Below are 26,996 nucleotides of genomic sequence, written 5' to 3' on the forward strand. Positions count from 1 at the left end.
CACATCTGGCCAACATGTGGCTCCCATTACCATTCTCAAGGCCTGTGCAAGGCTATTTTTATCCACCGGATGGTTGGGGGCAGGGGTAGTCTCCTTCAGACGCCAGCCCTATGCTAGAGGCAGGGTGGAGGGGCCTGAACTCTGGGCTGGATTCAGGAACCCAGCTGTGTGCTAAAGGGGTGGAGCCAGCCTTCTCTGGGCCCAGCTCCTCCCAATTAGCCTCTGCCCAAAAGGGACTCCAGTCTCCACTCACTTGGAATCATTTTTGGCCTAGAAGCATCCGCTCAGTCATTAAGTCTAGAATTTGCATCAAGGTTGGAGCCTTAGGCCTCCCTGTGATTCCAATGATGACACCCCAGGGCAGGTCATAGGGCAGGTGACATTTGGACCCTATTTGTGAGGAATGCTCATAATACCCGCCCTGTGTGCGAGAGGCGCGTCTCGGTATGTTTCTTTGATCTGTGAAGTGAGCACAAGCCTGCACTGAGTGGACCCCCAGAGGGGATACAACCCGGTGCAAAAGGAATGAGTTACTCCCCTGCCCGGCTGGAGCCTGGGGGCCTGCTGAAAGCAGTAGTAACCAGTGAGAGACTGAGTCGCTGAGACTACCTTTCATTGGTCATTATTATCAGGAGAAGGTGGGAGCTGGCATTCTTTTCCCACCCACACCTGCCCTATGTAGAGTGCTTAGCAGGCGGCGATCCAACGCCCAATAGCACCAAGAGAGTTGGGGCAGAGTCAGTTTGAAGGCCCTGAGGCAGTCCCATATCCAGTATTCTGGCTCACGCTGCGGGGTCGGGTGTCAGTAATAGTGCATTCGTCCCAGCGTGGCCGAGGCTCCGGGTCCCAGTGTGCCGCTGCCCAGCAGGTCTGGCTGTCCAGTGCGCCAGATCTCCCTCAAGATTCGTTCACGCTCCTCCAGCCGCTGTGCCCGCTCTAGCTCCTCTGCTGACGTGAAGACATTGACGTTAAGGGGACCGTCGGGTTCTGTGGACAGCTCCTGGCCCTGCAGCGTGTCATCGGGACCCAGCCTCGTCATGGTGTCCTCATCCTCGTCGTCGTCCTCGTCTTCCGGCTCTAGGGTGCTGTTACGAGGGTCCCGGCGCGGAGCAGGGGTCCGGGGCCGCGAGCGAGGCGCGCAAGAGATGCTGATGACCAGCAGGCATAGGGTCAGCAGCAGGCCGAAGCAGACTCCAAGCACGAAGTAGAGGCCGAAGCTCTCGGGGTTAGCTAGGGAGCAGGGAGCGGAGGTCACAGGGGGCCCTGACAGGCTGGAGTCGTCCCATCTGGGAGAGATCAAGGGTCTATAGCTAGGCTTGGGGCAAGGAACGGAAAGGCAGCAAGGACTGAGGGTGAGCATCAGGGAGTGGAGGGCTGCCTGGGTAATGATGGACGGCCTCCGTGTCCCCAGGTCTGGCCCTCACCTCGGATGTGCGCATAGGCTGCCAGGCTGTTGCTGAGTAGCTCCATGTCTCTTCTTGGGGCATCCATTGCTGCTGGGGCGCACCTCGCCTGTCAGCCTGTGAGGTCACCCAAGTCAGGTCCTCCAGAGCTCAAGGCGCTCGCTCCTCGCGTAGCTCCTCCACCCTGCGGGGAGCGGTTCGTCTCACTGGATCCCAGATCTGGACTCTGCTAGTTCTTGTTGTCCCGCAGACGCTCCTCCATCCCCGGGAGCGGGGGAGAGACCGCACACGCTCCGCCCCCTCGTGCGGTCCCCAGGCGAGGCCCGAGCACGGAAGGGCGAGGCGGTGCCTCGGGTTCCCTTTCCACCTCCCTGCTGTACCCCTCCACCCGCGGGGCCTCGGCCCGGCTCGCTCACCCGTCAGCGTCCCGTAGCCCTGGCCCCGGCAGTGGCGTCTCCGCGGTGACCGCATACACCCGGGTCAGCCGCCCCGTCCGCCTTACCGGGTTCGCACAGTGGTGCGGCCGGACACCGCGACGGAGCAGCCGGCGGAAAGTTTCCTCCGAGGAAAGAGGAGGGACGGGGCGGGGCGGAGAGGCGGGAGGAAGAGCGCCTGGAGGAAGGGGAGAGGGGGCGGCCCCTGCTCCCCTACAGGAAGCCGCTGGGGAGGCCGCTCACAGGGGCCGCCCCCGCCAGTACTAACATCAACATGATTTGTTACTAAACATCCCTAAGGCCTGGGGCTCCTGGCGGGAGGTTACCTCCCCTCACTCTCCCTGAAGAGGTTCCTTCATTTAAGCCTGCCAACCATGGAATGTGGCTACTATTAAATCTCCAATTTGCAAATGAAGTAGACCTCGAAGAGCTTTGCCACAGGGTCAGGATTTGAACCCACAACTCTCTGTCTCTAGCGCGCAGGCTCCGAACTATTTTCCTGTGCCTGGCTCTTCCCATAAAGGGGCGTGTCCAAACCCGTTCATCCCTCCAGCCCTTCCTAGACCCAGTGGAGGCAGCCGGCACCCCTGCGTCCTTACTGGTTTTCTTCGGAGAAAGGAGCTCTTCAGCCCCTCCTCCCAGTGCCCTGGCTGAGTGTGTCCAGCTGCTGTGGTCACGCAAGGTTAATGATTGTTGGACTCGGCGGTGAGCCAGGTCCCAGCATATTGCAGACCCCAGAGGGAGCCTCTGCCCTAGAGAACATCCTAGCTGCTTTGCCCGCTGGACCTGCCCAGAGTCACACGTGTGCGTCACCTGGGCTCAAGGCTTGGACAGAAGCGCACTGGGGGGATGGGGGGGATCTGCAGCTGGCCTCTTCTTTCTGCCTGGTCTCCTGGCCAACCCCCTTCCCCTCCCTACGCTGGAGCTGGAGTGAGGGGGAGGCCTTCTTGGCGGGAATCTTGGGAAGGAGGAGGGAAAAGAATGGCGAGAGGAAATTGCAAGCATAGCTGTAGGCGCTGCCTGAAGCCTGAAGGCCATTAACCCCTTCCCTGTTCAAGCTGCAGACCCTGACTCCCCCAAGCCAACCTGGGTTCAAGTAGGGGTCAAGAGGAGATGGGAGAAAGGACCAGACTGGCTCAATCCTGGGTATATTTGTGACTGTTGAGTCTGCTTTGTGAGCATGTGTTGGCCCATGTGTACTTACCTGTTTGTATGTAATGCTGCTTCAGCATTTTAGTGTTGGCTGAGTACAGCCCCCAGCCAGTGGATGCCTGGCCCTTCTAAAAATGGAATTGCAGAGGTCAGAGGTTACAAGCCCTCAGGAGGCAGGCATCTTCAAGGGTCTGTGAGGTGCCATGAAGGTGGTGGGAGGGATCAGTGTGATGGGGAACATCTTGGGTAGCTCTCCCAGGGACACCCCAGGTAAGAGCTGAGTCCTAAGGAGGGGGCAGCCATGCCAAGGTTCCGGGAGCGGAGCGCGTCTAAGGCAGGATCAAGGGGTAGTGGCATGAGTGGAGTTTCTGGTTTGCAGAGACCAGAGCTAGCTTGAGACGTTCGAGGGGAAAGTAATTGGTTGGAGACCACACAGATTTTGCAGATCACTAAGGAGCTTGGATTTGATTGGAAGTGAATTGATAAACCCCAGGAGGCTTAAGTAAGAGAATGTCATTACCCACTCCACACGCTGGAAAGACTCCTGAAGTGGCTCAAGATAGTCGTGGCCACAGCAGGGTAAGAACGGAAGCAGAGAGAGCAGGAGACAGTGTTGCAGATAGTCAGGAAAGTAGTGGTCTGTGGTGGAGAAGGAAGAAGAGGAGGAGGAGGGCGGCAGCACTGGTCGCCTGAAGGGAGTTTCTGTTGTAGAGGTGGTTTTGAGTGAGGATGAATTTAGCCTTGATCTTAGGCCTGTGCAACTGGGGGAAGTCTTTGGGGGTAGCGCCTGCCCCCACCCCAGGTGAGAGGACAGGGAATACGAGTTAGATTTTTAGATACGTGAGATTTCAGGTTCATAATATCCACTAGATACCTGGGTGTGGACGTTAGAGAGAGGCCGGTGGAGCCCCAGCCTACCATTTCCAGGCAGGAAAGACAAGATGCATCCTGGAAACTGGTAGGTCACCCAGTTCCAGAGAACAGGGAGAAGAGAGTCTGTCTAAAGCCTCAGCTGCCCTGAACACTGACAGTGGGACGTCTCCTGGAAGAGGAATTCTCAACAGCAGACCAGCAAGCTGGGAGGAAAACCAGGCAGGAGCAAGGATGTGACCCTTTGGGTTATAGCAGGTGGAGAGGTAAAGATAGGATCAGAGTCAATACCCATGCAGGGTCAATATTTCAATATTGTCAGTGATGCCTGCGGATGACATTGGCCCAGCCCCGTTTCCCCAAGTCATGTGTGACTGGTACATACACAACAACTAGTGACTTGGACACATACAGAATAGCCAGTCCTTGGAATGTGTTGACAAACGTGGCCTGCCAACCACTTAAAGATTGGTGTGTGCTGCAGCTTAGCTTGTACAGCCGTACGTAATCAGACTACCTTTGTGTGGCACACACCTGTTCTCTGTGATGGTCCACATGAATATGGTGTGAGGTCTGAGATGGGTTTCCGAAAAGCAGTCTGCACCACTGTGCCTAACAGATGTCTGTGTCCACATCTGGATTAGATGTAACTCATCCTTGGGGAAACAGAGGCTGAAACAAAGGGAGTACTGAGATGTCAGTGGACCCTGCAGACGGATGTGCCTTAATGGAGTGCTACCTTCTTCAGCCGGGTGCTTGTGGTTAAGCATGAGAAGTACCTTTGTGGCCCTGATGACTCAGAAGCAGAGAGCTCTTCAGAGTACTGGGGAAGGTACCTAAAGCCTTCAGCTGAGATGTCTGTCCACAGTGGCCAGCTGCCTGCCCCTGTCAGCCATAATTCTGTCTGGTCTCGTATTTCTCGCTGGTGGCTGGAATCTCGTCCATCAATCTGCCCATCCACTTGCAGGTCTCTGCTTGTTTGACCAGGGCTCCTCTACTTGCCCGGCCACTAGTCCTTTGGCTGGCCCATCTGCCCTCCTCTCTGTGATATCTGTGAGATCAGGGATTGGTCGACTTGGAAAGGCCCAGAAAGGAAACAGGAAAGGCAGGTCTTGGCAGGTCACAGAAGGGGGTGGGGGCTATGGGGAGTGTTGGGTTTGAGAGATCCAGACTGGAAGAGGCCTCAGGGCCCTGGCTTAGCCAGTAGGGAAAAGGGGACTCACTCAGGGCCTCCTCTGGCTTATCAAGTCTTTCAGTGTCTCCATGACCCCAGCACCAGTCCACTGGCTAAGAAAGGAATCCCAGGTAAAATTTGCTCGGGGAAGTGTGATTGTAATAGATATGAACTGCCCTCCGTTCATGGCATTCCCTGTGTAGTCTGTAACGTGGCTCCCATTTGACAGAGGTGGACAAGGCTTGGGTATGTTGCTTGTAGGCTCACATAGGTACAAGTAGTAGGGCCCGGATTTGAACTTGTATAGAGACAGAGTCCCACAGAGGAGTTTGTCATGGAAACCACTCAGCTGCCTTTCTTGGTATGTCTTACTACACTCGCTGTTCATGCTCTGGAAATGAACTAGTACCAACTTTCACATCTAAGTAAAATGTGTCATTTTGTCCTATGATATAGAAATGGCATGTATTTGTCCAGTGGTCCTTTGCTCGAAAGGTGAGCGTCACATGTGTGACCGATGCTAGAATATTGCAGTGAGGGTGATGTGTGTTGTGATTGGCTAAGCTCAGAACAACATAAAGTACAAGTTCCCAGCACTTAACATAGCAGTGAACAGTCCCAGAAAACAGCTGGGCTTGGTGGCACACCATCCCAGCTCTTAGGAGGCAGAAGCAGGTGGATCTCTGTGAGTTTGATGCCAATCTGGTCTACAAAGGGAGTTCCAGAATAGTGAGGATCGTTATACAGAGAAAAGGCCTGTCTCAAAAAACAAAACAAAAATTCTCAGAAAATTCACCGTGCACCATGTAGACTCAAGTGCCTTCACTTTGTGTATGAAATGGAGTTAGATTCCGGACTCTGATAAATCCTAATTTTTGTTGTGTATGATGTAGCATCTGCCTGCTTATGGGTTGTCTGGGGTCCCTGGCCCCTACTCTCTTAAGTGCTAATGGCACCCTCCAACTGGGCCAAACAACACCTCTGACTCCCAGTCAACACAACAAAGAGAGGATCTGACCAACAGTTATGGGTCTTGACATTTGAATGGGAGAAAGACAGTCAGTAACTGAACATGTGGGTGGTTGGTGAGCAGGAGCCAGGAGGAGTTCCAGAAGAGCAGTGGCCATGGAGTGAAGGCTTTGAGGAGGGGCATAACTAACAGGAAGAGTGTCAGAGTGCCACGTGTGGCCTGCTGAGGGTCAGGAGGCTGCAGTGGGTGAGGGTAAGTAGAGGCTTCTGCCCTTCATTAAGTCCTAGCTGTCTGGAAGACAAGAGTCTGCTCCTGGCTTCCTTCTGATGAAGATGTAGAACTCGAAGCGTGCCTTCTTCCCTGCTTCTCACCATGGTGATGATGGACTAAACCTCTGGTTTTTTGTTTTTGTTTTTTTCGAGACAGGGTTTCTCTGTGTAGCCCTGGCTGTCCTCGAACTCACTCTGTAGACCAGGCTGTCCTCGAACTCAGAAATCCTCCTGCCTCTGCCTCCCAAGTGCTGGGATTAAAGGCGTGTGCCACCACTGCCCGGCTTGAACTAAACCTCTGAACCTGTAAGCTAACCCTAATTAAATGTTGTCCTTTATAAGAATTGCCTTGGTCAGGGTGTCCGTTCACAGCAATGGAAACCCTAACTAAGACAGGGACCGAAGCCATCAGGAAAGGGGGTGCACATTTGAATTCTGTGATTATTTCAGTATTGGAGATTGAACCCAGGGCATCTCATATTAGGCAAGCATTCCACAACTGAGGATAGCTGCAGGCCACCCTTCTGCCTGCATGTATGTCTGCCTGCCAGAAGAGGGCACCAGATCTCATTATAGCTGGTTATGAGCTAGTGGCTGCTGGGAATTGAACTCAGGACCTCTGGAAGAGCAGTCAGTGCACTTAGCCTCTGAGCCATCTCTCCAGCCCTACCCTTTCCACCCTTTCCTTTTATTTTGAGACACTTTCACTAGGTCGCCCAGGCTTAGCCTTGAACTTGAGATCCTCCTGCCTTGGCATCCTAGATAGCAGGGACTTCAAACCTGCTCCACCAGGTCTGCTGTTTCTGTTATTTAAAGTACATGTTGGTGTGTGTGCATGCACACATGCAATGTGAAGGTCAGGCTTCAGTGGGAATGACCCTCCCTTTCTTTCATGTGCTTTGGGCAGCAAAGCCATCTCACTGGCCCTGTCCTATTTTTGAGACAGTATCTCTCACTGTGTGACCCAGACTGGCACAGGTTTTTGTGTAAATCACACTAGCCTTAAACTTGTGGCAATCCTCCTGCCTCACCCACATGAGAATGCATGTAGGTGTGTATCACTTGCAGGTTAGTTTTCTGTAGCTCTCATACAAGCTGGGGGCATCTGAGAAGAGAAAAACATCAACTGGAAAAATCCCCCATCAGACTGGCCAGTAGGCAACCTCATGGGACATTTTCTTAATTGATTTATGTGAAAAGGCCCAACCCACTGTGGGCTGCAAAGCAATCTGAGGGTGCCAGGGGAAGCGAGGCAGTAAGCAGCGTTCCTCCAGAGCCTTGCTTCAATTTCTGCCTCCACATTCCTGTCCTGCATTTCCTTCAGGGCAGACTATGAACAGAATGTGTAAGCCAAATAACCCACCCCGTGGGTCCCAGCGCCCATTTTGCCTTTTGGTCATGGTCTTTATCACAGCAATGGAAAGCAAAGACAGACAGAAACTGGATAGCAATGCCAGGATAGCAGGGCATTGCTGTGACAGACTGCCTACGTAATAAAGGGAAGAGTTTTGTTATAATTGTGAAGGGTTTTGGAATTCTGAACTGGAAACGCTGTTGAGCGCTCAGGGTTAGGAACTCGGAAGGTAGTACTGAACGCAGTGCAGACAACAGAGGCATGGCTTGTGATGTTCCAGAGGGAGGTTTGAGAGTCCCTAATATTGGGGCTGTTCGTGTGCTGTTTTGAGCTAGGAATCTGTGGTTTCCGGTCAGCTGGAGCTGAAGAATCAGCCATGGTTAACAAGAGATCAGAAACACCAAAGTAAAACCTTTGCTTTACTGAGACAGTTGACGCTGGTCAGTCAGAGCTGGGGAAACAGCTGTGAGTAAAAGGAAATTGGCATCACTGAGGCAAAATCTGCTGGGAAGGTCGCCTCAGGATCAACACACCTGACTGTGGTCTAGAGGAACCCAAGGCTGTACTTCACGATGGCAGCTGAACTTGGTACTGTGTAAGAGTCTCTCAGGTGGTATTGTTTTAAAGGCATGAAGAAGTCACAGAAAGTATCTTGAGTCTTGGCCTGGGAGAGGCCAGGTGAGGCCATTGGTAAACATTCAGCCTCAGTTATCGTGAAAACCCCAGAATTGGAGGGGGTCATAGAGAGGCTTGGCACCATGTGGCAGGATCATAATCCCTGAATAGAATCCAGGAGGGGGTGAAGATGCAGCCTGAGGAGACCCCTAGCATATTGGAGATGCCAGGATCATGGGACACTTACCAAAGATATCAGATGGTGTGGATTGAAGCTGGTCTGAGCCTATCGGACAAGCTGTGTATTCTGCTGGAGAATGGAGCTGCCAGTGCCCTTCGAAGCCTAGAGGATCCTGAGTGGATCTCAGGTGGTAATCACTGAACTTTTGGTGTTTGGTTTCTGTTTATTTGACTATAACTATGCCCTAGTTCATCTCTCTTGGAATAAGAAAGTATTTATTTTTGATTTTACAAGAGCCCACAGTTCACAGAGACTTAGGACATTAAAAAAAAAGAAATGGACATTTTAAAGAGCTTTAAAAATCTTGAAAATTGTATTAAAGACTGTGGGACTTAAAAACAAAAACCACTGTACAGTTGGCTTAGGTGTGGTGGCTTGTGTCTTTAGACCCAGCACACAGGAGGCAGAACAGATGAGTCTCTGTGTGTTCCAGGCCACCTAGGGCTCCATAGTGAGACTGTCTCAAAAACAACAGCGAGGCATGGGTGTCCATGCCTTTCATCTCTGCACATGGGAAGCAGAGGCAGGCAGATCTTTGTGGGTTCAAGGCTAGATTAGTCTACGTAGTGCATCCCAGGAGATCAGAGCTACATACACAGATTTTTGAAAAAAACAAAAAAAACCAACAGATTTAGACTATGTTTTTCATTATATTAACTTGAGATCTTGGAGATAAACAAGAAAGGTTATGGTTTGTGACGTCTTTGTGCGTCAAGTTGACAAGGGGCCAGTTGTACTGATTAGTTTTTTGTTGTTGTTAACTTGACAGAAGTTGGAGTCATCTGAAGAACCTCAACTGAGAAAATGTCTCCATCAGATTGGTTTGTAGGCAAGCCAGTGGGGCATTTTGTTTTTGATTGATGATTGATGTGGAAGGTCCCAACACTAGTAGGCATGTAGCCCTGGGGTGTATAAGAAAGCAATCTGAGCAAGCCAGGAGAAGTCAGCCAGTAAGCAGCATTTTTCCTGTGGCTATGCTTCAGCTTCTGTCTCCAGGTTCCTTCCCGTCTTGACTTCCCTTGATGATGGGTAACATAGACCCTTTTCTCCCCAAGTTGCTTTTGGTCATGGTCTTTTTTTTTTTTTTTTGGTTTGGTTTTTCGAGACAGGGTTTCTCTGTGTAGCCCTGGCTGTCCTGGAACTCACTCTGTAGACCAGGCTGGCCTCGAACTCAGAAATCCGCCTGCCTCTGCCTCCCAAGTGCTGGGATTAAAGGCGTGTGCCACCACCGCCCGGCGGTCATGGTCTTATTTTAATAGTAGCAAAACCCTAACAAAACCCACTATGGCTGGGGCTGGCTCAGCTTTTAAAAGCACTGGTGGCTCGCTACCATCTATAAGGGGATCCAATGCCCTCTTCTGGTGTGTCTGAAGACAGTGACAGTGTACTCACATTCATAAAAAACAAAAACAAACTATAGCAAGCAAGCCTATACCTGAGGCTTATTATTTATGCGTATTTGCCTTCATGTCTGTGCACCATGTGCCTGACTGGTGTCTGAAGATCAGAAGAAGGGAGTGGGTGGGTCTGATCCCTCTGGAACTGGAGTTTAGACAACTGTAAGTCACCATGTGGGTGCTGGGAATCGAACTTCGGTCCTCAGCAAGAACAAGTGCTCTTAACTGCTAAGCCATCTCTCCAGCCCTGTGTTATTTTTGAAAAGCAAATTTATGTCTGTACCTGTTTGCTATGTGTGGAAATTACTTGCGAAGGCTAGACTAAGAGGGTATTCCTTCCTCTGCAGCCATGAGCACCTCATGTGGATGCTGGGAATCAAACTCAGGTCCTCTGGAAGAGCATTAAGTGCTCTCAACTATTGTGCCATCCTCTCTCTGGTCCCTTCTCTGACATTTTACGCATGTTAATATAGTGTATTATAACTGATCAAAAGCAGTTAAATCTTTTGTTTCTGAGACAGTTTCATGGTTTCTGGGGATGACCTTGAACTTGTGCTCCTCTTACCTCTCTCCACTTCCAATTCGGGCATGTGCTCAGTTTATGCAGTTCTGCTCTGGGAACTGAACCCAGGGCTTCATATATGGTAGGCAAGCTACAGCCTCTAGGCCTTATATGAAACCTTTACTGGCCTGAACTCACCATGTAGACCAGGCTAGTCTCAAAATTGCAGATTGGAGAGCTGAGATTATAGGAATTTGCCACCACACCTGCTATACCTAAATTTTAGACAGCTCCTTCTGGTCCCTGTGGCACCTGGACTGTCAGGGGTAGGAGAAAGGGCTAGAGACAAGAGCGTAGTCACTCACGGGGGAGTCGAAAAGCGGTCAGATTCAAGACAGAGCTTGTGTGTGGGGGTTATGGGGAAGAAGGAGGGGGATGGAGGTGGGAGGGACATGGACCTCATCCAGGACAGCTCCAGGGGTAGACCTGACTGGGCAGTAAGGGAATCAAAAGACAGACAGATGGACAGAAAGCTGGAATCTGGTGTTCTGGGCTGTTGGATGGAGAAACTTCAGCTTGCTTATTATAGAGTTGGGGAAAAAAAAACCAAAATCTGATAATTAGTAAAGGATATTTAGCCCGATCAGTAAACCAGGGGCTGGAGAAGTGCTCCAGAGGACCGGGGTTCAGTTTGTAACTCCTATTCCAGGGATCTGATGCCATCTTCTAACCTTTGTGAGCACCAGGTGCACAAGTGGTACAGAGGCATACGTACAGGCAACAACCATAGGCACAGAGGATTAAATATCTATTTTTAAACTCAGCACTCAGGAGGCAGAGATTTGTGGATCTCAGGAGTTTGAGGCTAGCCTGGTCTACAAAGTGAGTTACAGAACAGCTCCAGGGGTACAAAGAGAAACCCTGTCTTGAAGGAAAAGAAATGTAGTGTCTAAGGATATAGGGCTGTTTTGTCTAATCTCTAAAAGCAAAAACCAAAACAAACTAGTACCAGACCAATTCTGAGGGCTGAGGACACAGGAGAGACCTAGACAGCCTCAGAGATATTTGTACCATGTCCAGGGCAGCAGCTGGCAGTGGTGGGCTGAGAGCAAGGGCCCCTCGTGGTAGCGCCCCCCAGGGTCACATGGAGTAGGGTCTGTGTATGGTAGAGTGTGTGGGCTGTGGGGAAGGGGCGGGGCAGAGCCGTCCTGGGAATGTGGCCTATATCTGGACGGCTTCATTTGTGGGATGGATTTCCTCTTTGTCCAGCCAGGGATGGCCTAGCCTACCTCTCCGCCAGGAAGCTCTCCCTGTTTCTTAGCTTTGTTGGGAAATACAATGTGCAGTCTAAACTTAGGCAATGGAAGGAGGCAGGAAGGCAGGCAGGCACCCCTGGGTGTCCCAAGGAGGGGAGGGTAGTACAGGAAAAGGAAAGCTCCTTACCCCAGCTCCCTGGAACAGGCATGTGGGTGCATCTTGGCCTCTAACATGAGGATCTGGCTCTCTAGTTGTTGAGCCTCTAGCAGGGTCAAGGCAAGCTAGAAGCTCCCATCAGGCACTGCAGCAGGCAGGCCACCCTGGGTCCCCTCCCACTTCGGACAGTATGGCTTAATTGCTTTGCTTGCTGGACAGAAGATGTGATGACAAGAGGCACAGGACCTGCCTTGCTGAAATGCAGATGCCCAGGCTGTAGGCAGGGATGGTGGGCTAGCGCCAGGCAAGAACAGAGGCAGGCTACAGACCATGGTGGCTCCAGATCAGGAAGTTTTATTGCTGACATGCAGGAAGAGTCCCCATGTAGTACAAAAATACGTCTTTATACAAACTTTTTTGTGACTTTTTCCATTTTGTTTTTTTTTTTTTGTTTTGTTTTTGTTTTTCTTTACAATAGGACTTCTCAGTGCCTGACAGCATCGAGGGCAGGCCCACCCTCCTCTCATCTGCATTGCCAGAAATACCACCAGACCCAGGTTGCCCTCAGAAGGAACCAGGCTGGCTGACGGCGCTGCAGACCTGAAGGTATTGCTTTTAGAAGGAGGGCATATGGAGTCAGGCCTGAGGGGCTAGCCAGGGGCTCTGCCCAGGAGGGCCTTGGCCAGGCCTCAGAGCCTCACTGGAGGGCAGCCATGGGCTAGGGGCCCAGGCTGACTGCATTTCTGCTCCCTTCGGAGACTTATCGCTATCAAATAAATATAGAAAAGAGCCCACCCCCCAGCACCATGTCCGACTCTCAGTGGCCAGATGGCTGAATGAGAGGCAGAGCTGAGTGCCAGGGGAGTTAACTGCTGGGCTCAGGTGGGCTCCCACAGACCCAGCAAAACAGAGGCACAGGCGCCCAGGGCTGGATATGGGGTTATGGGGAGGAAGGGGCATGGGCAGCCCTGCTACTGCTGGCAAGAGGTGGCCCCATTTTTTCCAGATGGGGAAACTGAGGCACAAGGAGGTTTGGGAACTTGCCCAAGGTCACTCACAGTGAGTCAGCTTTTCAGGGGATGAGGGTCAGCTCACACTCTAGGAAACACGGTCTCCCCACTGGAGAGCATGAGGCAGGAAGGGTCTAGGACTACCTACCAGGAGGGTGACATCGCCCTCTCTGAGGCCTCCAGAGCTGGGTCTTTGCTCGGTACTGGGTACGCCAAGTCCAGTGCAGGGAGGGGCATTCTGGAGAGAACAGCACTTCTGGCAAGACGGGCATCCACTTCAGAATTTCGGCTCAAAAAGGGTAGCAGGGCTGTTCTCAAGCCAGGAAGGTCCCAATCCCTACAGATTTCCAAGTCCTACCCCCAAATAGGTATCTGCCCAGTCTTCTGGGAGAGGCACCACTTCTGTGGCAGGGTGAGAGGGTCTCTGAGCACAAGTGTCCTGTCCTCAGGAGGCCCAGAGCATCCTCCAAAGTTGGCCACAGGTCCCTTCACACTATGTCCACGTTACCTGGGTACCACGTGAAAGACGGATACGGTGGGACTCATGCGAATGCACAGCACCTCAGAGAAGCCGCTAAGACAGAGAGAGCCAAGTCTAGAAACAGCCTGGGGGTGGGGGGAGCAGAGAGAGGAACTGGCAAGAGGGCTCCTAGGTGCCTGGGGGCAAGAAAGGAGCCTACACACACGTGGGCCCTGTTATTCAGCCAGGCCCAGGGTGAAAAGTGGCCATGGGCTAAACCTAGAGATAGAAGTTGAGTTCAGTAAAAAAATAAATAGATGTGACTTGGGCGGAAGGTGAGGTGAGAGTGTTCCAAAGCTTAGACTGAGTGAGGGCAGGCCCCAGAGGAGGGGCGTGGACGCTGGGAAGGGATGATTACTGGGGGCCAGCAGCAAGCTGCGTGGTCAGCTTATACGGACTGTGGGATCTGTGGCCTGGCCAGGCTGCAGCTGTTCCAGTGCCTGGGTTGTGAGCGTAGGCTCCCCTCTTTCCTCCCGGCACTCAGTCCAGAGACAGCGTGGTTAAAGAGACAGAGGTAGATTAAAATGTCATGATTAAAAGCAGATTAGGTATCTATCTAGAATTCTCAGATAAAAAAACAATCAAGCAATCATCCCAAAAGGTAGCTTTGTGGTACCTCTGTTGACCCTGGCTGTGACCTGGGCTGTCCCTATCCCTGCCCTGGGAGAATCAGTCCAGCACTGCTGGGCCCGGGCCCAGGCAGGCCTGATGGCTGGGCCTCAGGTGGGCGAGGAGAGGTGTGCTGGGGCCAGTGCCCTAGCTGAGGGCACTATTTCCGCAGATAGCGTTGTGCCAGGATGGCTGTGTCCAAGGAGGTCATTGGCTGTGCATCGTGGCCTAGCCGTCGGACCGGTGGCATGCTACCGAACTGCCGCTTGGGTACCCAAGTCCGGGCCTCGTGGACGGAGCTCTTCTCTTCAGCCAGCAGCAGTTGCTGTCGCATGTAGTTCTCAAACTCGTACTGGGAGCATTCCTCTGTTACCTTTGCCTGTGCGGTAGAGACACCAGGGTGAGACAGAACACAGGGAGTCCAGCAGTGTGGCTGCTGAGGTCCTGTTGCCTGGGCAGCACAATCCAGGCTCCATCTTCCTAGAGGCTGAGTACAGGGCCCTGAAGTCCTCACCTTGCTGGCTGATGTGAGTGGCTGCCAGAGGCTCTAGCTACACACAGGCCTATCCTCTGGCCTTCCAGGCTGCACAGTGGGTGTGGGGGTAAGGGCATGCAGGGGTATGTGCATGTGAGGAAGGTAGCAGTGAAGGGTGTCTCCTCAAAAAGGGTCTCTGGAACTCTGAGAGGCTGATGCATGTGGGGGTTAAAAGCAAAGCCACTCTCCAACCCATGGCCTCAAGCACGCTCCGTCCCATGGAGGTAGGCGATGTGAAACTGCAGTGGTAGGTCCTGACTAGAAAGGTAGGATTCTGGAATCAAGGTACAGCTCCCCTGCTGCCAAGCTGTGTGACCGTAGACACATCAGTTTATTTCTCTGATCCTCAGATAAAAATAGGCCCCATGAGTTTCAGGGTGGACTGAATGTGAGCTGGGCAGGCTTCCGCGCATGGCTCTTCCTGGTCCTCCTTGCCCAGTGCTTGCTCCGGAGCTCCAGGGAAGGCAGGTTCCTGTAACAGCTCAAGCCCAGCTTCCCTCTCGGGTGCCCTGAAACCTGTCACAGCTGTTGCCTAGCCCTCATTTCTCTGTCTCCACCCCTCACCCAGCACTTTCTCCAGTTCGGGACCAGGGAGGAGAGAGAAGAGGGATAAATGAATCATGTAAAAACTGAAAAGCAGGAAGAGAGAGAGAACCCAGTGAGTCAGAGAGGGAGAGATGGGACTGGGGCTGGAAGAGGCCATCCCAGAGGCCCAGATGACTGCCTGGCACTGGGGGCTCCCATGACAGGTCACAAGGCAGGCCAGAGGCACCTTTCTATTGCAAAGGCTGGGGAAGGAGGGCCCAGGACCTCCCCCTGCCCCCACTCACCTCCTGGGAGCTGTCTGAGTTGCTCATTTGGTCATCGATGTCAGGAACCACTTGCAAAGGCCCACTCAGAGAGGATAGGGACTGCCTGCAGGCAAAGTGGCCACATCAGATTAGACAGGTCCCCACTGTTCCTGGCTTGCCTCTAGTCCAGCTTAGGGCCCAGCCAGCACCTGCCTGACATGGCTGACTATTCTGGGCCTCTATCTTCTTGTCTTGCTGAGGGCCGTGTAAAGAACTCAGCGAGGCAATGCCCACCTCACAGCTGGCATGTCTAGCAGGCAAGAGATGCTCGCTCTGCACTCTGCCCACTCCCTCTTAGCCCTGCCTTTAGAAATCTGAGGCTGATGGCACAGAGAGAAAAGGGCTGTTCTCCTGGGCAGGGCAGCAGAGCACGTGAGCTCCAGCCTTGTACCTTACCAAGACGCAATGATGGCACTGAGGGCCTCCAGGACATCGGCTGCAGCCAGGCGTTGCTGGGGGTCAAGGACCAGCAGTTTCCGGATAAGACACACTGTGTTCTCAGAGACTCTCCCATCCCTAGTGAGAGGAAGAAGCAGCCTCAGCCGTGTGATGAGGAGTGGGGTTGGGGGCTTTGACCCAAGACTCCAGGACTCAGTGGTGTTTGTCTGTTCACTGAAATCCCAGAGGGCCAGTTGATCCCTTTCCAACCCCTCCCAAGAGGCAGGACTCACTCGGGGATGGTGTACTCAGCAGCCTTGATCTTTCGGAAGAGCTCCTGTGGGATGCTGTCATAGAAGGGGAACTGGCCGTAGAGCATAGTGAAGAGCACCACACCCAAGGCCCACATGTCACTAGGCTTCCCACGGTATGGCCGGCCTGAGGACAAAGGACAGGCACACTCAGGGGGAAGGACATACCTGGGCGGCTCCTCTCTCTAAACCCCACCTCTGCTTCCGGCCCTATTAAGTTCTTCCTCAGCTGGCAACTGTCCTGGAGATCCTGCACTTACCAGTCCCCTAGCCCTACAGATGCTCTGTGCAGCCCACCTGCTGGGCCTGCTCTGTGGGGTTCTGCATCATCTTCTCCATCAGCCGTGCCTGTGTCTAGGCCTGCGTCTACTCCTCCCATACCCAGACAGCAGCTCCCAGAGCCCATGGTCAGTCCATCTGTGGACACGGCTGACAGAGCCTGTGTTCAGTCCATCTGTGGACATGGCTGACAGCCTCTCACACCCTGTCCAGCACCCTCATCTCTGGTTCTTCCAGTGTTTGTTACCAGGGTCCTTTCTTTGTCTCTGTTGCTTTCCAGCTCCCTTACTAGACGATGAGCATTCTCTCTATCTCTTTCTCTCCCTCTCTTCCTCCCTCCCCTCCCCTCCCTTTCAGGTGCTCATCACTGCCTGGACTTGCTCATTCACTTCGTTAACCTCTCTGCCAGCTTCCTTGTCAGTGGTATGGTCTGAATGTCCCCACCCCAGGGAGGGGGTATGGGAAAGCAGACTGTAATGGGACACAAAATCAGGAGGGACTATTTGAGGGAGAAAGGGGATTAGGAAGAGGGACCAGAGGGATGTGGACGAGGACTGGAGGAGGGCAAACGGGAACAAAGTATAAAACAAAATGTCACAGGGAAACCTATTGCTAATTTTTGAAGGTGCCAAACAAAAAGGTCACCTTACCTTGATGTCCTCATCTGTAAAAGGGGGTTTTGTGAGATTGTCTTGATTGTCTTTGGGGTTAGTAGTATGACTTTATTTGGGGGCAGGGGTTTTGAGACAGGGTCTTGAAGTGCTGGATGTGCTACTATACCATGCTTGTAGTTGTTAAGACTGCAGCTTCAATGTCACATTCCAGGAAATCTCTCCCCACCCCCCACCTCTGAGACAGGGTTTCTCTGTGTAGCCCTGGCTGTTCTGGAACTCATTCTGTAGACTAGGCTGGCCTTGAACTCAAGAAATCCACCTCCCTCTGCCTCCCACGTGCTGGGATTAAAGGCCTGCACCACCACCGCCCGGCACTGGGGAACATTCCCAAGTGCCCTTTCTGTGTTCCTTTGGCACACTCATCCCTTTCACTCCTAGCTCTAACCTGATGTGAGCATGTGACCAGTCTGTCTTCCTCCTCCACTAGACCAGAGAGCTTGTTCAGGGTTGGGCAGGAAGGCCCCAGCACCTAGTCCAGGTCCTGCCCCACGATTCCCATCTGTTCAGGGAGTGTACTGCCACCCCACGTGGGGACCACACATACCACTGAGCACATCAGGACTGATGTAGGCAGGGCTCCCCCTCTGGTCCTTCAGCAGGTCCCCCTCACTCACAAGGTGCTTCCCAAGGCAGAAGTTGGTGATAGTTATCCGATGGGTCCTAAGAATGAGAGGCAGAGTAAATGCAGAGGCAATGAATGCAGAGGTAAATGCAGATCCACTGCTGGGGCAGGCTCCTGTTCTTGCAACCAGGCTTCTGTTTAGGAGAGCAGCAGCAGCAGCAGCAGCAGCGTCCCCTAAACCTCCTGCTCTAGCTGAAGCTCAGAGCTTGGAACAATTCCCAGAAATTTTACCAACGTCCCAGACTGGGAGTAACCTAGAACCTCAATAAGCCTCCCTCATTTCCACAGGCAGGAAAAGACCAGCAGAGGTGACTGACCTTAACCCTCCTACTCTGGGCTGCGCCCAGTGGGCATCCTGGGCCTCCCTGCCTCACTCACCACAGCAGAGACAGCCTGTGCATCCTCTGGGCAGAAAGCCCAGCACACCATGGCCAGGCCTCATGTGGGGATTCTGGTCCATGTGACGGTTCCACATGCCCTAGTGGAGTGTGGAAGCTGACCCTATGCCATCCCTTCCAGCTGACAGCTAGGCGTGTCTGTGTGTGTACATGTTAGAAAGGCCGATGTCCAGAGCTGATGTCTTTCCCTATTCTCTACTTTAGGCTTTGTGATGCAGGGATCTGAACCCAAACCCTCCATACTTGCCTGGCGAGCACTTAACCAACTGCCCTGTCTCCCCTGCACCCAGCCCAGCCTTTCTGGGAACTTCTGGTCTCTCCATGGAGCCTGGGCGGGGTGGTGGTGGTGGGGATCCAATTAGGTCCAAGTGTCATTCAACTCTTTCCAGTCCCCACAGTCCTCAGAGCTAACAATGGGAATGGAGGGTGCCAGCACAGCTGTCACAGCACAGCACAGAGTAACCACACAGTTAACCAATTTCAACCACTCTGTCTTTCTAAAACCCCACTGTAGGCCAAAGCCCCCCAGGAGACTCAGCACCGGAAGGTGGAGAACTTTTCTAGCATTTTCAGGGTGGTGTAACCTCCATGGGCAGGTAGACCTGGGAGATAGCACAAGAGCCCTTGTTTAGGAGCACCTCCAACCCTGAGCCCAGTGGCTAGGGATGGCCAGCAGTGCAGGCCTGGGTCTTCACTGCTTCAAGGCCTCCAAAAGAGAAGGTTCACTCCAGAAAGGGAGGGCATTGTGAACTGGTGAGGCTGCCAAGTTGGGATTCCTTTTGCTCATAGTTTTGAGCATGTAGCCTTTAGAAGAGTTCTGGGGTCCTTCTGCATGGGCTTGTGGAGGCTCAGCATGTAGAACTCATACTGTGTAGTGAATGCCCTCATTCATAAGACACCACCCTGAAATTTAACAGGTCACTGTGGGCTACAACCATACCACATCATGTACACAGGCTTAGCAGGCATATTTCAGAGGCACCATGAGACAGTGTGATATCTATTCCCAACAACCTTTGTGGCTGTTTTGTTCATTTCCTGTTGTGCTAGGGGCCAAAGCCAGGACTTGTGCACACCAGAGCTCTTTCGCTATGCCCCAGCCCTATTTCCAACAATTACCAACTCTCATTTGGAACAGCAGGTCCTGCTGGGAAGTGACACTGACATCAGATGAGGAATGTGGCTCCCATACAGTTATCTAGTAAGCTGGGGCCAGCATCCCAGGAGGACTCTTAGCGTATGAGGAGAAGCAGAGCTGAGGCAAGAGATGCATCTCAACAATTATGGAGGCGGCTCACAAGAAATTCAGAGCTAACTCTGGGCCTTCCCTGGATAGCATGCCTCCCTCTGTCAGGACTCAGGTACACTGTTTCATTAATCCCCACTTATCATTCATTCATTCATTCATTCATTCATCTATTCCCACCTCTGAAGGAGAGCTTTTCAACACCCTATTTCAGATAGTACAACTAAGATCCAGAAGTAAAGGGACCTGCCTGAGGTCACACAGCTTGAGAGCACTGGCAGGTAGGACTAAGCCTAGGTCTGTTAGGCCCCAGACCCGCTAGGAAGTGCCCTGCCCCAAATTACTTTTCCTTCTGTTCTATCCAGGCTGACTCATCTCTTGTCTTGAATTTCAGACTGCCTTGGCCTTAAAAAAAAAAAAAAAAAAAAAGGAAAGAAGAAAGACTAATCCCCCAAGTCATCAAGCAGGCAGCTTTTGGCTTGGAACCTTTCTAGGAAGCTCATGGTGTGGTCTACAGCTGGGGGTGAAGGGAGGATAGCCTTCCCCAAAAGGACCTAGGGGAGCCTGAGTGAAGAGGGGTGTCTCTTCCTAATGGCAGTGTCCTGTGCTTAATGGCTGAGCATGGCAGCTGGGGAGCTGCAGTGAGAGAAGTGAGGGCACCTCTTTCTAGAATGGTCTTCAGGGCAAGGGGGAGGGTGAGCCCAAGGGCAGGGTGTGTGGCTACAAGTGGATTTCCCCAGGAGCTGCATCCAAGAGGCTCTGAGAGCCCTTCAGCTACTTCAGGGAATTCTGCTGGCAAAGAGCTTGGTGCAAACAAAAGCCAGTCTGTCCTCCATATTTCCTGTTGAAACGTGGGCTCCAGCTCAAATCCAGGACGTCCTGCAGAAGCCTGCTTGGTAGCCTGCAGGCTAGAGTGTAAACAAAGGGTCTCAGCAAGGGTCATCTGCATATGGAGGGTGCAAATGCCCCAGCTCTGAGCCTGCCTCCTGTGTCTCCAGACATAGGACTGCACAGCTTTACAGAACAGCGCTGTTTCTGCACTGGCCACTGTGGTCTCTGAGGCTTAGGATGCTGGAAGGATAGCTCAAAGCAGGGCAGTGGGTCTGAGACTCAGATGCCCAGGCCCGATCCTGTCTCTGCACTTCCTCACTGTATGAAACTCTTGGGAAACTCAAATGTCCTTTTCTTTGACAGGAAATACGGCAGAGCCTGACTCTCAGGACCGGACTGGCTCTGACTGGGTAAGATGGTCTCAGTGGGCTTGACAGGGGAAACTGCCAAGAGTCTCTCATTCTCTGCCAGCTGGTATGCCTAAGAGAGCCCAGGAGAGACAGTCTCTGACATGGGTGACAACAGGCCCTGGAGCACATGCATTTGTGTTGCAGAGGTACCTGGAGTCTCTCCCACAGGAAATGCCTTGGTCAGCCCAGAGACCTCCTGAAGCTTGGCAACACTTGCCTGCCTTGCCACCACCACCCACACTGGGAGAGTGGCATATAGCTCTCCAGGAGTCCCAGACCCCCCAGTTGGTCCTGACAGGAGGGCAAGGGCATCGAGGGGTGGTGAAGGGTGGCGGGGCAATGTGCGTCAGCAAGGCCTGCTTTGGGTGAGTCACGCTTCAGCTATGGCCCCTGGGCTACCACAGTGTTCTGCTTTTCTAGGAATTGGTATGCAGCTTGCCTACCCAGGAGGAAGGAGAAGGAACCCACAGTCAGCCTCACATAACCCCAAGGAAGACTTTAGATTTCAGCCCTTGCTTCTCTCGGTCCCCTTCCCTGGGGCTCTCGTCCCATTTGTCTGCATTCCACTGGCTAGCACAAGAACCTGGCGGGGTGGGTGGGAAAGGACTGGTATGGACTGGTATGCTAAGGATGAACTGGGAATAGGAGGGGCTTTCTATGTTTCGCCTGCACCCTTCCTGAGTGCCTGGTACTTAAGTAAAAGGAAGCTGGATCCTGTCTGTCCTAAGTGAGGTACAGTGAGCACGCACTCTGCGACCTGAAGCTCATGAGACCTGCTACAGCTATGCTGAGGGCTCCAGAGGGAAGAACCAGGGGCTGCGAGTAGGGAGAAAGCAAAAAACCGTGGTGGAAAAAAGCCTGGCAAATGAGTGTAGTTACCAGCCAGGAGCCCCACTGTGTGTTTCCATGACTACCCCTGGGATGCTCATTTAGAGAGCCAGCAAGCCAACAAGCAGCTGTTATGAAGAGCCTGGGCACTCTAGTCCAGCTGGTAGGGATATGGGTTCTGCAATGTCCACAAAAGGCCTAGGACAAGCAGGACCCAAGCTTTCCACTTTCTCATTCATATACATACATACATACATACATACATACATACATACATACATACATAATATATATATGTGTGTGTGTGTGTGTGTGTATGAGACAGAGTCTTTCTTGCTTATATAGCTCAGGCTGACCTCAAGCTTGTGATGCCCCTGCCTCTGGCTTCCAAGTGTTAGAAACCAGCCATAAGCTAAACTCATCCTCTCTAAGGCAATACCCTCTTCACACAACTTAGGGCAAGGGGGCTAGCGCCCTCCAACACCTGCCTTCCTCTTCTGGGTCCCAGCCAAGATTGGGGGGCACTTAGCCTCATCTGAGAGTAGGAGCTCCTGGCTCATTCCTTTTGTCTCTCACTCACAGAAACCTCAGGCTCTGTTAGAATGGACACTGGTGTGTTCTGAGGAAGAGTAAACCCCTACTTGGCAATTTTACATCTATTTGTATCTCAGGCTGCTCTTCGAAGGAAGGTGGAAGCACTCCACTTCTACAGATGAGAAGCAAGTGCAGAGCTCTGGTAACTGAACGCATGAATTAATTCACTGAACAAGTAAATAAATGGAGAAGAGGCGCAGTCGGCAGTGCAGGCGGGCTCTGAGCCAGGTCCGACCCCCACATCCTGCCCCTTCATCTTCCCTAACTCCTCACTTAGCCAGATGGGGTCAAAGCAGTCCTGGAATTTCCTGTTTCCTTCCCTCCCCTCTGCAGTGTGTGACACTAAGTATCTCGTCCCTTCACGCTCTCAGGCTGGCAAACCTTTGCTCAGACTTCCTAATCAGCCAGCATGCAGCTAGCTCCCTAAACACTGTTCTTGGTATGTGGTGTGGTATTTGTTTTCTGGTCAGCAGCCCTGTCATCAGATGGCAAGCTACAAGAGGTAGGCATTGCACTCCAGAAATAAGTCTGCAGTCTCAACCCTGGGGGGAGAGGGGCTGACAGAGAGCAGGGCTGTATCAGGCTGGAGCTTTGAACCTGTGGCCCTTGCCCTCCCGAGTGGCCCACCTCCCTCCAACTTCTTTTCCCATGACCACTGAGGCTTCGGCTGCTATACAAGGACAGTGGAACCTCTCCTGGGCTGACCACATCATGAAACAAATGGCCACCATGACACTTGTGCTATAAACATATGCTGCTGCCATTTTGCCCTCTAACCTACCCAGAAGAGAAAGGGAAGGAGAGAGGCTCAGAGAAGCAGGTGAGGTGGTACTTCCCGAGCGCTGTCTTTCCAGGACTGTGGAGCCCACAGAGCAGTTCTTCCTTCCATGGGGTTCTGAAACCTTGCTTAGTTGCTGTCTTTACACCACTGCCCTAATCATGGTCGAATGAACCAGCACCTAAAAGAACAACCTGCTGCCCCTCTGCCACCAAGACCCAGGCAAGAGCCTGAAACTCCAAGTGTCAAGTGTTGCTTTCTTTCCGAGACTCTGAACACCCAGTTTCAGCAAGAAATCCAGTCCTAGGATTCTAGGATGCTAGACTGCTCTGAGTCAGTTCCCACACGTAGCTGACGTGCAGCCAGCTCTGAGGTTAAGCAGAGGAAGAATGGGCACTTACCTTTTATTGAGCACCATGTTCCCAAGCTTCAGGTCTCTGTGAACGATGTTTTTCTGAAAACCAACGAATGGATGGTTTGTATGAGACGGAGCTCCTTGGGGTTCTGGGAAGGCAGGAACCCCCAGGATGTAGCTCTTACTTCTCATCAAGCATGCATCTGGAGTGGGTAAGAAGTGGCCTAGTAGTTGCTTCTACTTTTCTCCCAGACTAGCACCTTATGGGGAAATCTTTCTCCCTACTCCACTGAGTAGTCCATGACGAGAACAAGCTTCAGTCTGGGGGTAGGGACAAGGAGCAAGTGCCACAGCCCTTCTGCAACTACTTACTCCAGGCTTGGCCCACAGAGCCTTGGACGAGGCTCAAGCACTTGTCCTTTACCTTGGGGTACCTGGCAACCCCAATCCTATCAGATAGCCTATGGCTATAACTTAGCTTCTCAACTGACTGGGAATTACTGCTTGGAGCTCTGACGGGCTGCTGTCGGCCTTCACAGGGACCATGGCTGGTTTTGGCCAGTGTGTCACTCAGGACAATGGACATTCAGCCAACTCCCTCTGGACACTCCCAGCTGCAAAGCACACCCAGGTGAGGTCAGGACCAAGCAGCTTTCTGCTGAGGAGAAGCCAAGAAAGATGCTTTTCCTGGGGCATGTGGGTCCTGGGCCTCACCTGGTGCAGGGCTTCCACCACACGGACTACGTCGTAGAAAATGACCACGGTTTCCCGCTCGCTGAGCCTCTTCTCCTTGATGACATAGTGCTGCAGGTTGATGAGGTCAGCCGTCTTGTCACTGAAGTCATGTGCACAGAGGCAGTCAAGGACGAGGCAAATGCGTTTCTTCATCTTCTTTACCATCCGACCAGACTCCGTGTCCTCGACTGATTCACAGGTGCGGTCCTTGGGAGGCAAGGAGACAGGCCAAGGCCAGTTAAGAGTTAAGGCTCTCCTTCAGAGGCCCAGAGGGAAGTGGCTGGATGTCTGCTGCCTTCGGTAAGGCACACACAGGTGGTCACTCAAACCTTCAGGAGTCTGTGTGAGAGACAGAGACCCAGACAGCCTGACCAGGTAGCTCAAGAGCAAAGCCCAGCACACTCACGTTCAACATCTCAGGTGAAGGCTTCCTGCTGTGACCATGGTCAGCCCTGGGTGTTTATTTATTTATTTTTTTAAAACTTTTTTGGTTTTTTTCGAGACAGGGTTTCTCTGTGTAGCCAGGATAGCCCAGCTATCCTGGAACTCACTCTGTAGACCATGCTGGCCTCGAACTCAGAAATCCACCTGCCTCTGCCTCCCAAGTGCTGGGGTTAAAGGTGTGCGCCACCACTGCCCGGCTAGCCCTGGGTTGTCTTCCTTCTCCTGTAGTTCCAGAGTTTAGCTAACTCCAACGTCTCCTTTATCCATGTCCAAGGAGGTAGACATCTTGTTTATGTTTTTTCAGTTTTTGAGATAGGGTCGTCTCGTTATGCAATCTTTTTTTTTTTAAGTTTCTTTTTTTTTAAATTTTTTATTTATTTTTTAAAATTTTTTCTCAAATCATAATTAATTCACACAGGAGTATAAACACAGAAAGGCAGGATGTGGGGAAGGGAATGACACTGGAGTGTGGGTATTCAGGGGGAATACAGATATCTTCAGAACCGGGTATCGGCTGGGTGAAGGGTCAGGGGACAAGTCACTATGACTCTGCCTATGACTCGCTTGTCCTTATCTAAGTTGGTATTGTCTGCCAAGGCTACCTATTTACAAGGTCTATGACTACTCAGGCTGGTAAATTTCCACAAAAGCTGCCTGTTTACATTAGCTTATAGCCATCTGTTTTAATGTTTTTCCACTGAGACCCAAGACTTGGTGTTTGTATACATGTATGACAGGCCTATTACTGATTTTAGGCCTATGGCTGATTTTAGTCCTACAGTGTGTAAGCAGGGCTGCCCCTGACATCTCCTCCCTTCTCTAAGTATAGAAGGGCTGTGGCAATTCTAAACTTGCAAAGGTGGGGATAGAGGCCTGACCTCCAGTATTTGAAGGGGACCTTGTAATGGCTCCAGTCCCCCTGTCGTTGTCCAGTGAGGCATGAGGGCCATACCCGTCCCGATGTCTTTTTCCTGGAGAGGGGATACTTTTGACATCAACCCCTATGCAGTCAGGCTTGTCCCTCAGGGAACCCAGAGAGATATTTTTTATCTTTTATTTATATTCCCTTGCAGTGCTTAGCCTCGCAGCCTAAGCAAGAATTCAGATCGCCTGTCAGAGGGGGTTCTGGGTGGCTCCTCTCTGCTTGGTCTAGGGGCAGAAGTCCCCTCTTTTAGGTTGAGTAGAGATGGGTTTTGGAAACACCCTGTATAAAGTAACATCTTGAGTCTCGTGGTCATTATATAATCTTGACTAACCTGGAACTCAGCATATAGACCAGGCTGGCCCTGAACTCAGAGATTCATCTGCTGGGATTAAAGCTATGTGCTACTACTCTAGGCATAAGATTCTAGAAGTTCAAGAGCAGCCACTCCTGCAAAACTTGGGAGGTCACACAGTATTGTGGGTGATGGATGATTTTGGCGGCCAACTTGACTGCATCAGAGTCAACTAAATGCCAAATGGTCTGGTGCACCCATGAGGGGTCTTCTAAATCCCACTACGTACGTCAGAAGGGTCATCTCTGTGTGCCGTGTTTTACATGGTAACCCACGTAAAAAGATGTGCAATAAGGAAACCGAGGCCAGGCTTGGGGGACTGATGCCTTTAATCCCAGCACTTAGAAGGCAGACAGATCTCTGTCTGAGTCTGAGGCCAGACTGGTTAGCATACTGAATTCTAGGCCAGTCAAGACTACAGAGACCTTCCAATACAAACTGAAGAGCAGTAGCCCCTCAGGAATCCTTTAGGCCTTCAGCGGCAAACTGAGACAGCTGGAAGTATCCAGCCTTATGGATGGAAAAACTACTGGATTCTCAGCCTTCCTCTTCTCAGGTAGCCACTGCTGCACTACCTGGATCACAGCCTGTGAGCCAGTCAACAAGTCCTTCCGCTCTGTTCCTGTAGACAACCCTGACTGCCCAATGTAACTGGCAAGGAATACCGTGCTGGCCTCAAATAGCTCCACTGCATGAGTCTAGTTCCTCATGAAGAAAGGGGAGCTAGCAGTCTCTCCCTCCCTGATGTCAAGGATTAAGGAAGCTAACCGTGGCCTGCTGCAGTCAGGGGTCAGCAGGTCAGTTACTAACGCTGGGTCTACTGCCCTAGTCACTCTATTTACTACAAGGGAGCCCAAGTATGACAGAAAACAAGTGCAACAAGAATGTTGGGACCCCGCTGGCCAGAAGAGGCTGGGTCTTTGCCAGCACACAGGCAAAGCCCTCTGGGGAACTCCGGGAGGAAGGACCAAACAGCCAGATTACTCCTTAACTGCAGGGTCAGATCTGGGATTCACTTGCTGCAGTGTCCAACATTCTCAGATGACTTGATCAAGGTACTTTTGGTCACTTCTGTCATCCAAAAGAATGCAAATGAAGGCCAGGCATGTGAAGATACCAGAATTGTATATAATGATATCAGAATTGAGATACTAAAATCAACTTCATTTCTGTTTCAGGGAAATGCTCCAGTGTTGGAGCTGATTCTATGGCAAGTCTAAGAATAAGGCGCTGACAGGTGTGGGTATTAGTGGGTAGCTTACTGTTAGCCCAGGCTGGGAAGACACTGATAGGGACACAGTGTGATGAGTAGGTGTCACAGCAGCCAGGGCTGGCTGCACTCCTGTGCACCTGCCAACCAGCCTTAAGACAGATGATGCTGTGACTCTCCCATGGTCCCTATGGGTCTAGGGCTCAGAGACCTGAAATGATTTGCCTGAGGTCACACAACAGATGTTCAAGGTCCTCTGCACAAGAACCTGAAATACGCAGGAAGGCAAAAGGACTGTGGTCCAGTC

At 52.0% G+C, this 26,996-nt stretch overlaps 2 protein-coding genes across 3 annotated transcripts in view; both read right to left on the reverse strand.

Annotated features, from left to right (window-relative positions):
* Window positions 1-596: 596 nt before the first annotated feature.
* Window positions 597-2,045, reverse strand: Eva1b (eva-1 homolog B). Of its 2 annotated transcripts, none has more exons than XM_028790156.1 (3): window positions 1,820-2,045; window positions 1,425-1,520; window positions 597-1,230 (listed from the first exon to the last, which is right to left on the reverse strand). In XM_028790156.1, the coding sequence occupies exons 2-3, from the start codon at window positions 1,489-1,491 to the stop codon at window positions 803-805; spliced, it is 495 nt and encodes a 164-aa protein (XP_028645989.1). In that variant the 5' UTR covers window positions 1,492-1,520; window positions 1,820-2,045; the 3' UTR covers window positions 597-802. The 2 variants fall into 2 exon arrangements, with proteins under 2 accessions (XP_028645989.1, XP_028645988.1); XM_028790155.1 differs by having other exon boundaries at window positions 1,425-1,587; window positions 1,820-1,928.
* A 10,082-nt stretch (window positions 2,046-12,127) lies between these two features.
* The window catches only part of Stk40 (serine/threonine kinase 40), a 33,810-nt gene continuing 18,941 nt past the window's right edge, over window positions 12,128-26,996 (reverse strand). The window contains exons 5-11 of the mRNA XM_028790142.1: window positions 23,738-23,965; window positions 23,070-23,122; window positions 17,506-17,621; window positions 15,991-16,135; window positions 15,716-15,835; window positions 15,299-15,383; window positions 12,128-14,312 (exon numbers count right to left, since the gene is read on the reverse strand). Coding sequence (XP_028645975.1) covers window positions 14,094-14,312; window positions 15,299-15,383; window positions 15,716-15,835; window positions 15,991-16,135; window positions 17,506-17,621; window positions 23,070-23,122; window positions 23,738-23,965 — 966 coding nt within the window. The 3' untranslated portion in view covers window positions 12,128-14,093. The remainder of the gene's footprint in view (window positions 14,313-15,298; window positions 15,384-15,715; window positions 15,836-15,990; window positions 16,136-17,505; window positions 17,622-23,069; window positions 23,123-23,737; window positions 23,966-26,996) is intronic.

Source organism: Grammomys surdaster, unplaced genomic scaffold (assembly GCF_004785775.1).
Source record: "Grammomys surdaster isolate TR1022 unplaced genomic scaffold, NIH_TR_1.0 125863, whole genome shotgun sequence".
In the NCBI taxonomy this organism is placed as follows: domain Eukaryota; kingdom Metazoa; phylum Chordata; class Mammalia; order Rodentia; family Muridae; genus Grammomys; species Grammomys surdaster.

Bases quoted from the DNA above. Each gene is read 5' to 3' on its own strand.
- Eva1b (XM_028790156.1), bottom strand. From the start codon at position 1,491: ATGGATGCCCCAAGAAGAGACATGGAGCTACTCAGCAACAGCCTGGCA. The intron at 1,231-1,424 runs GTGAGGGCCAGA...CCTGCTCCCTAG, and splicing joins AGCCTATGCGCACATCCGAG to CTAACCCCGAGAGCTTCGGC.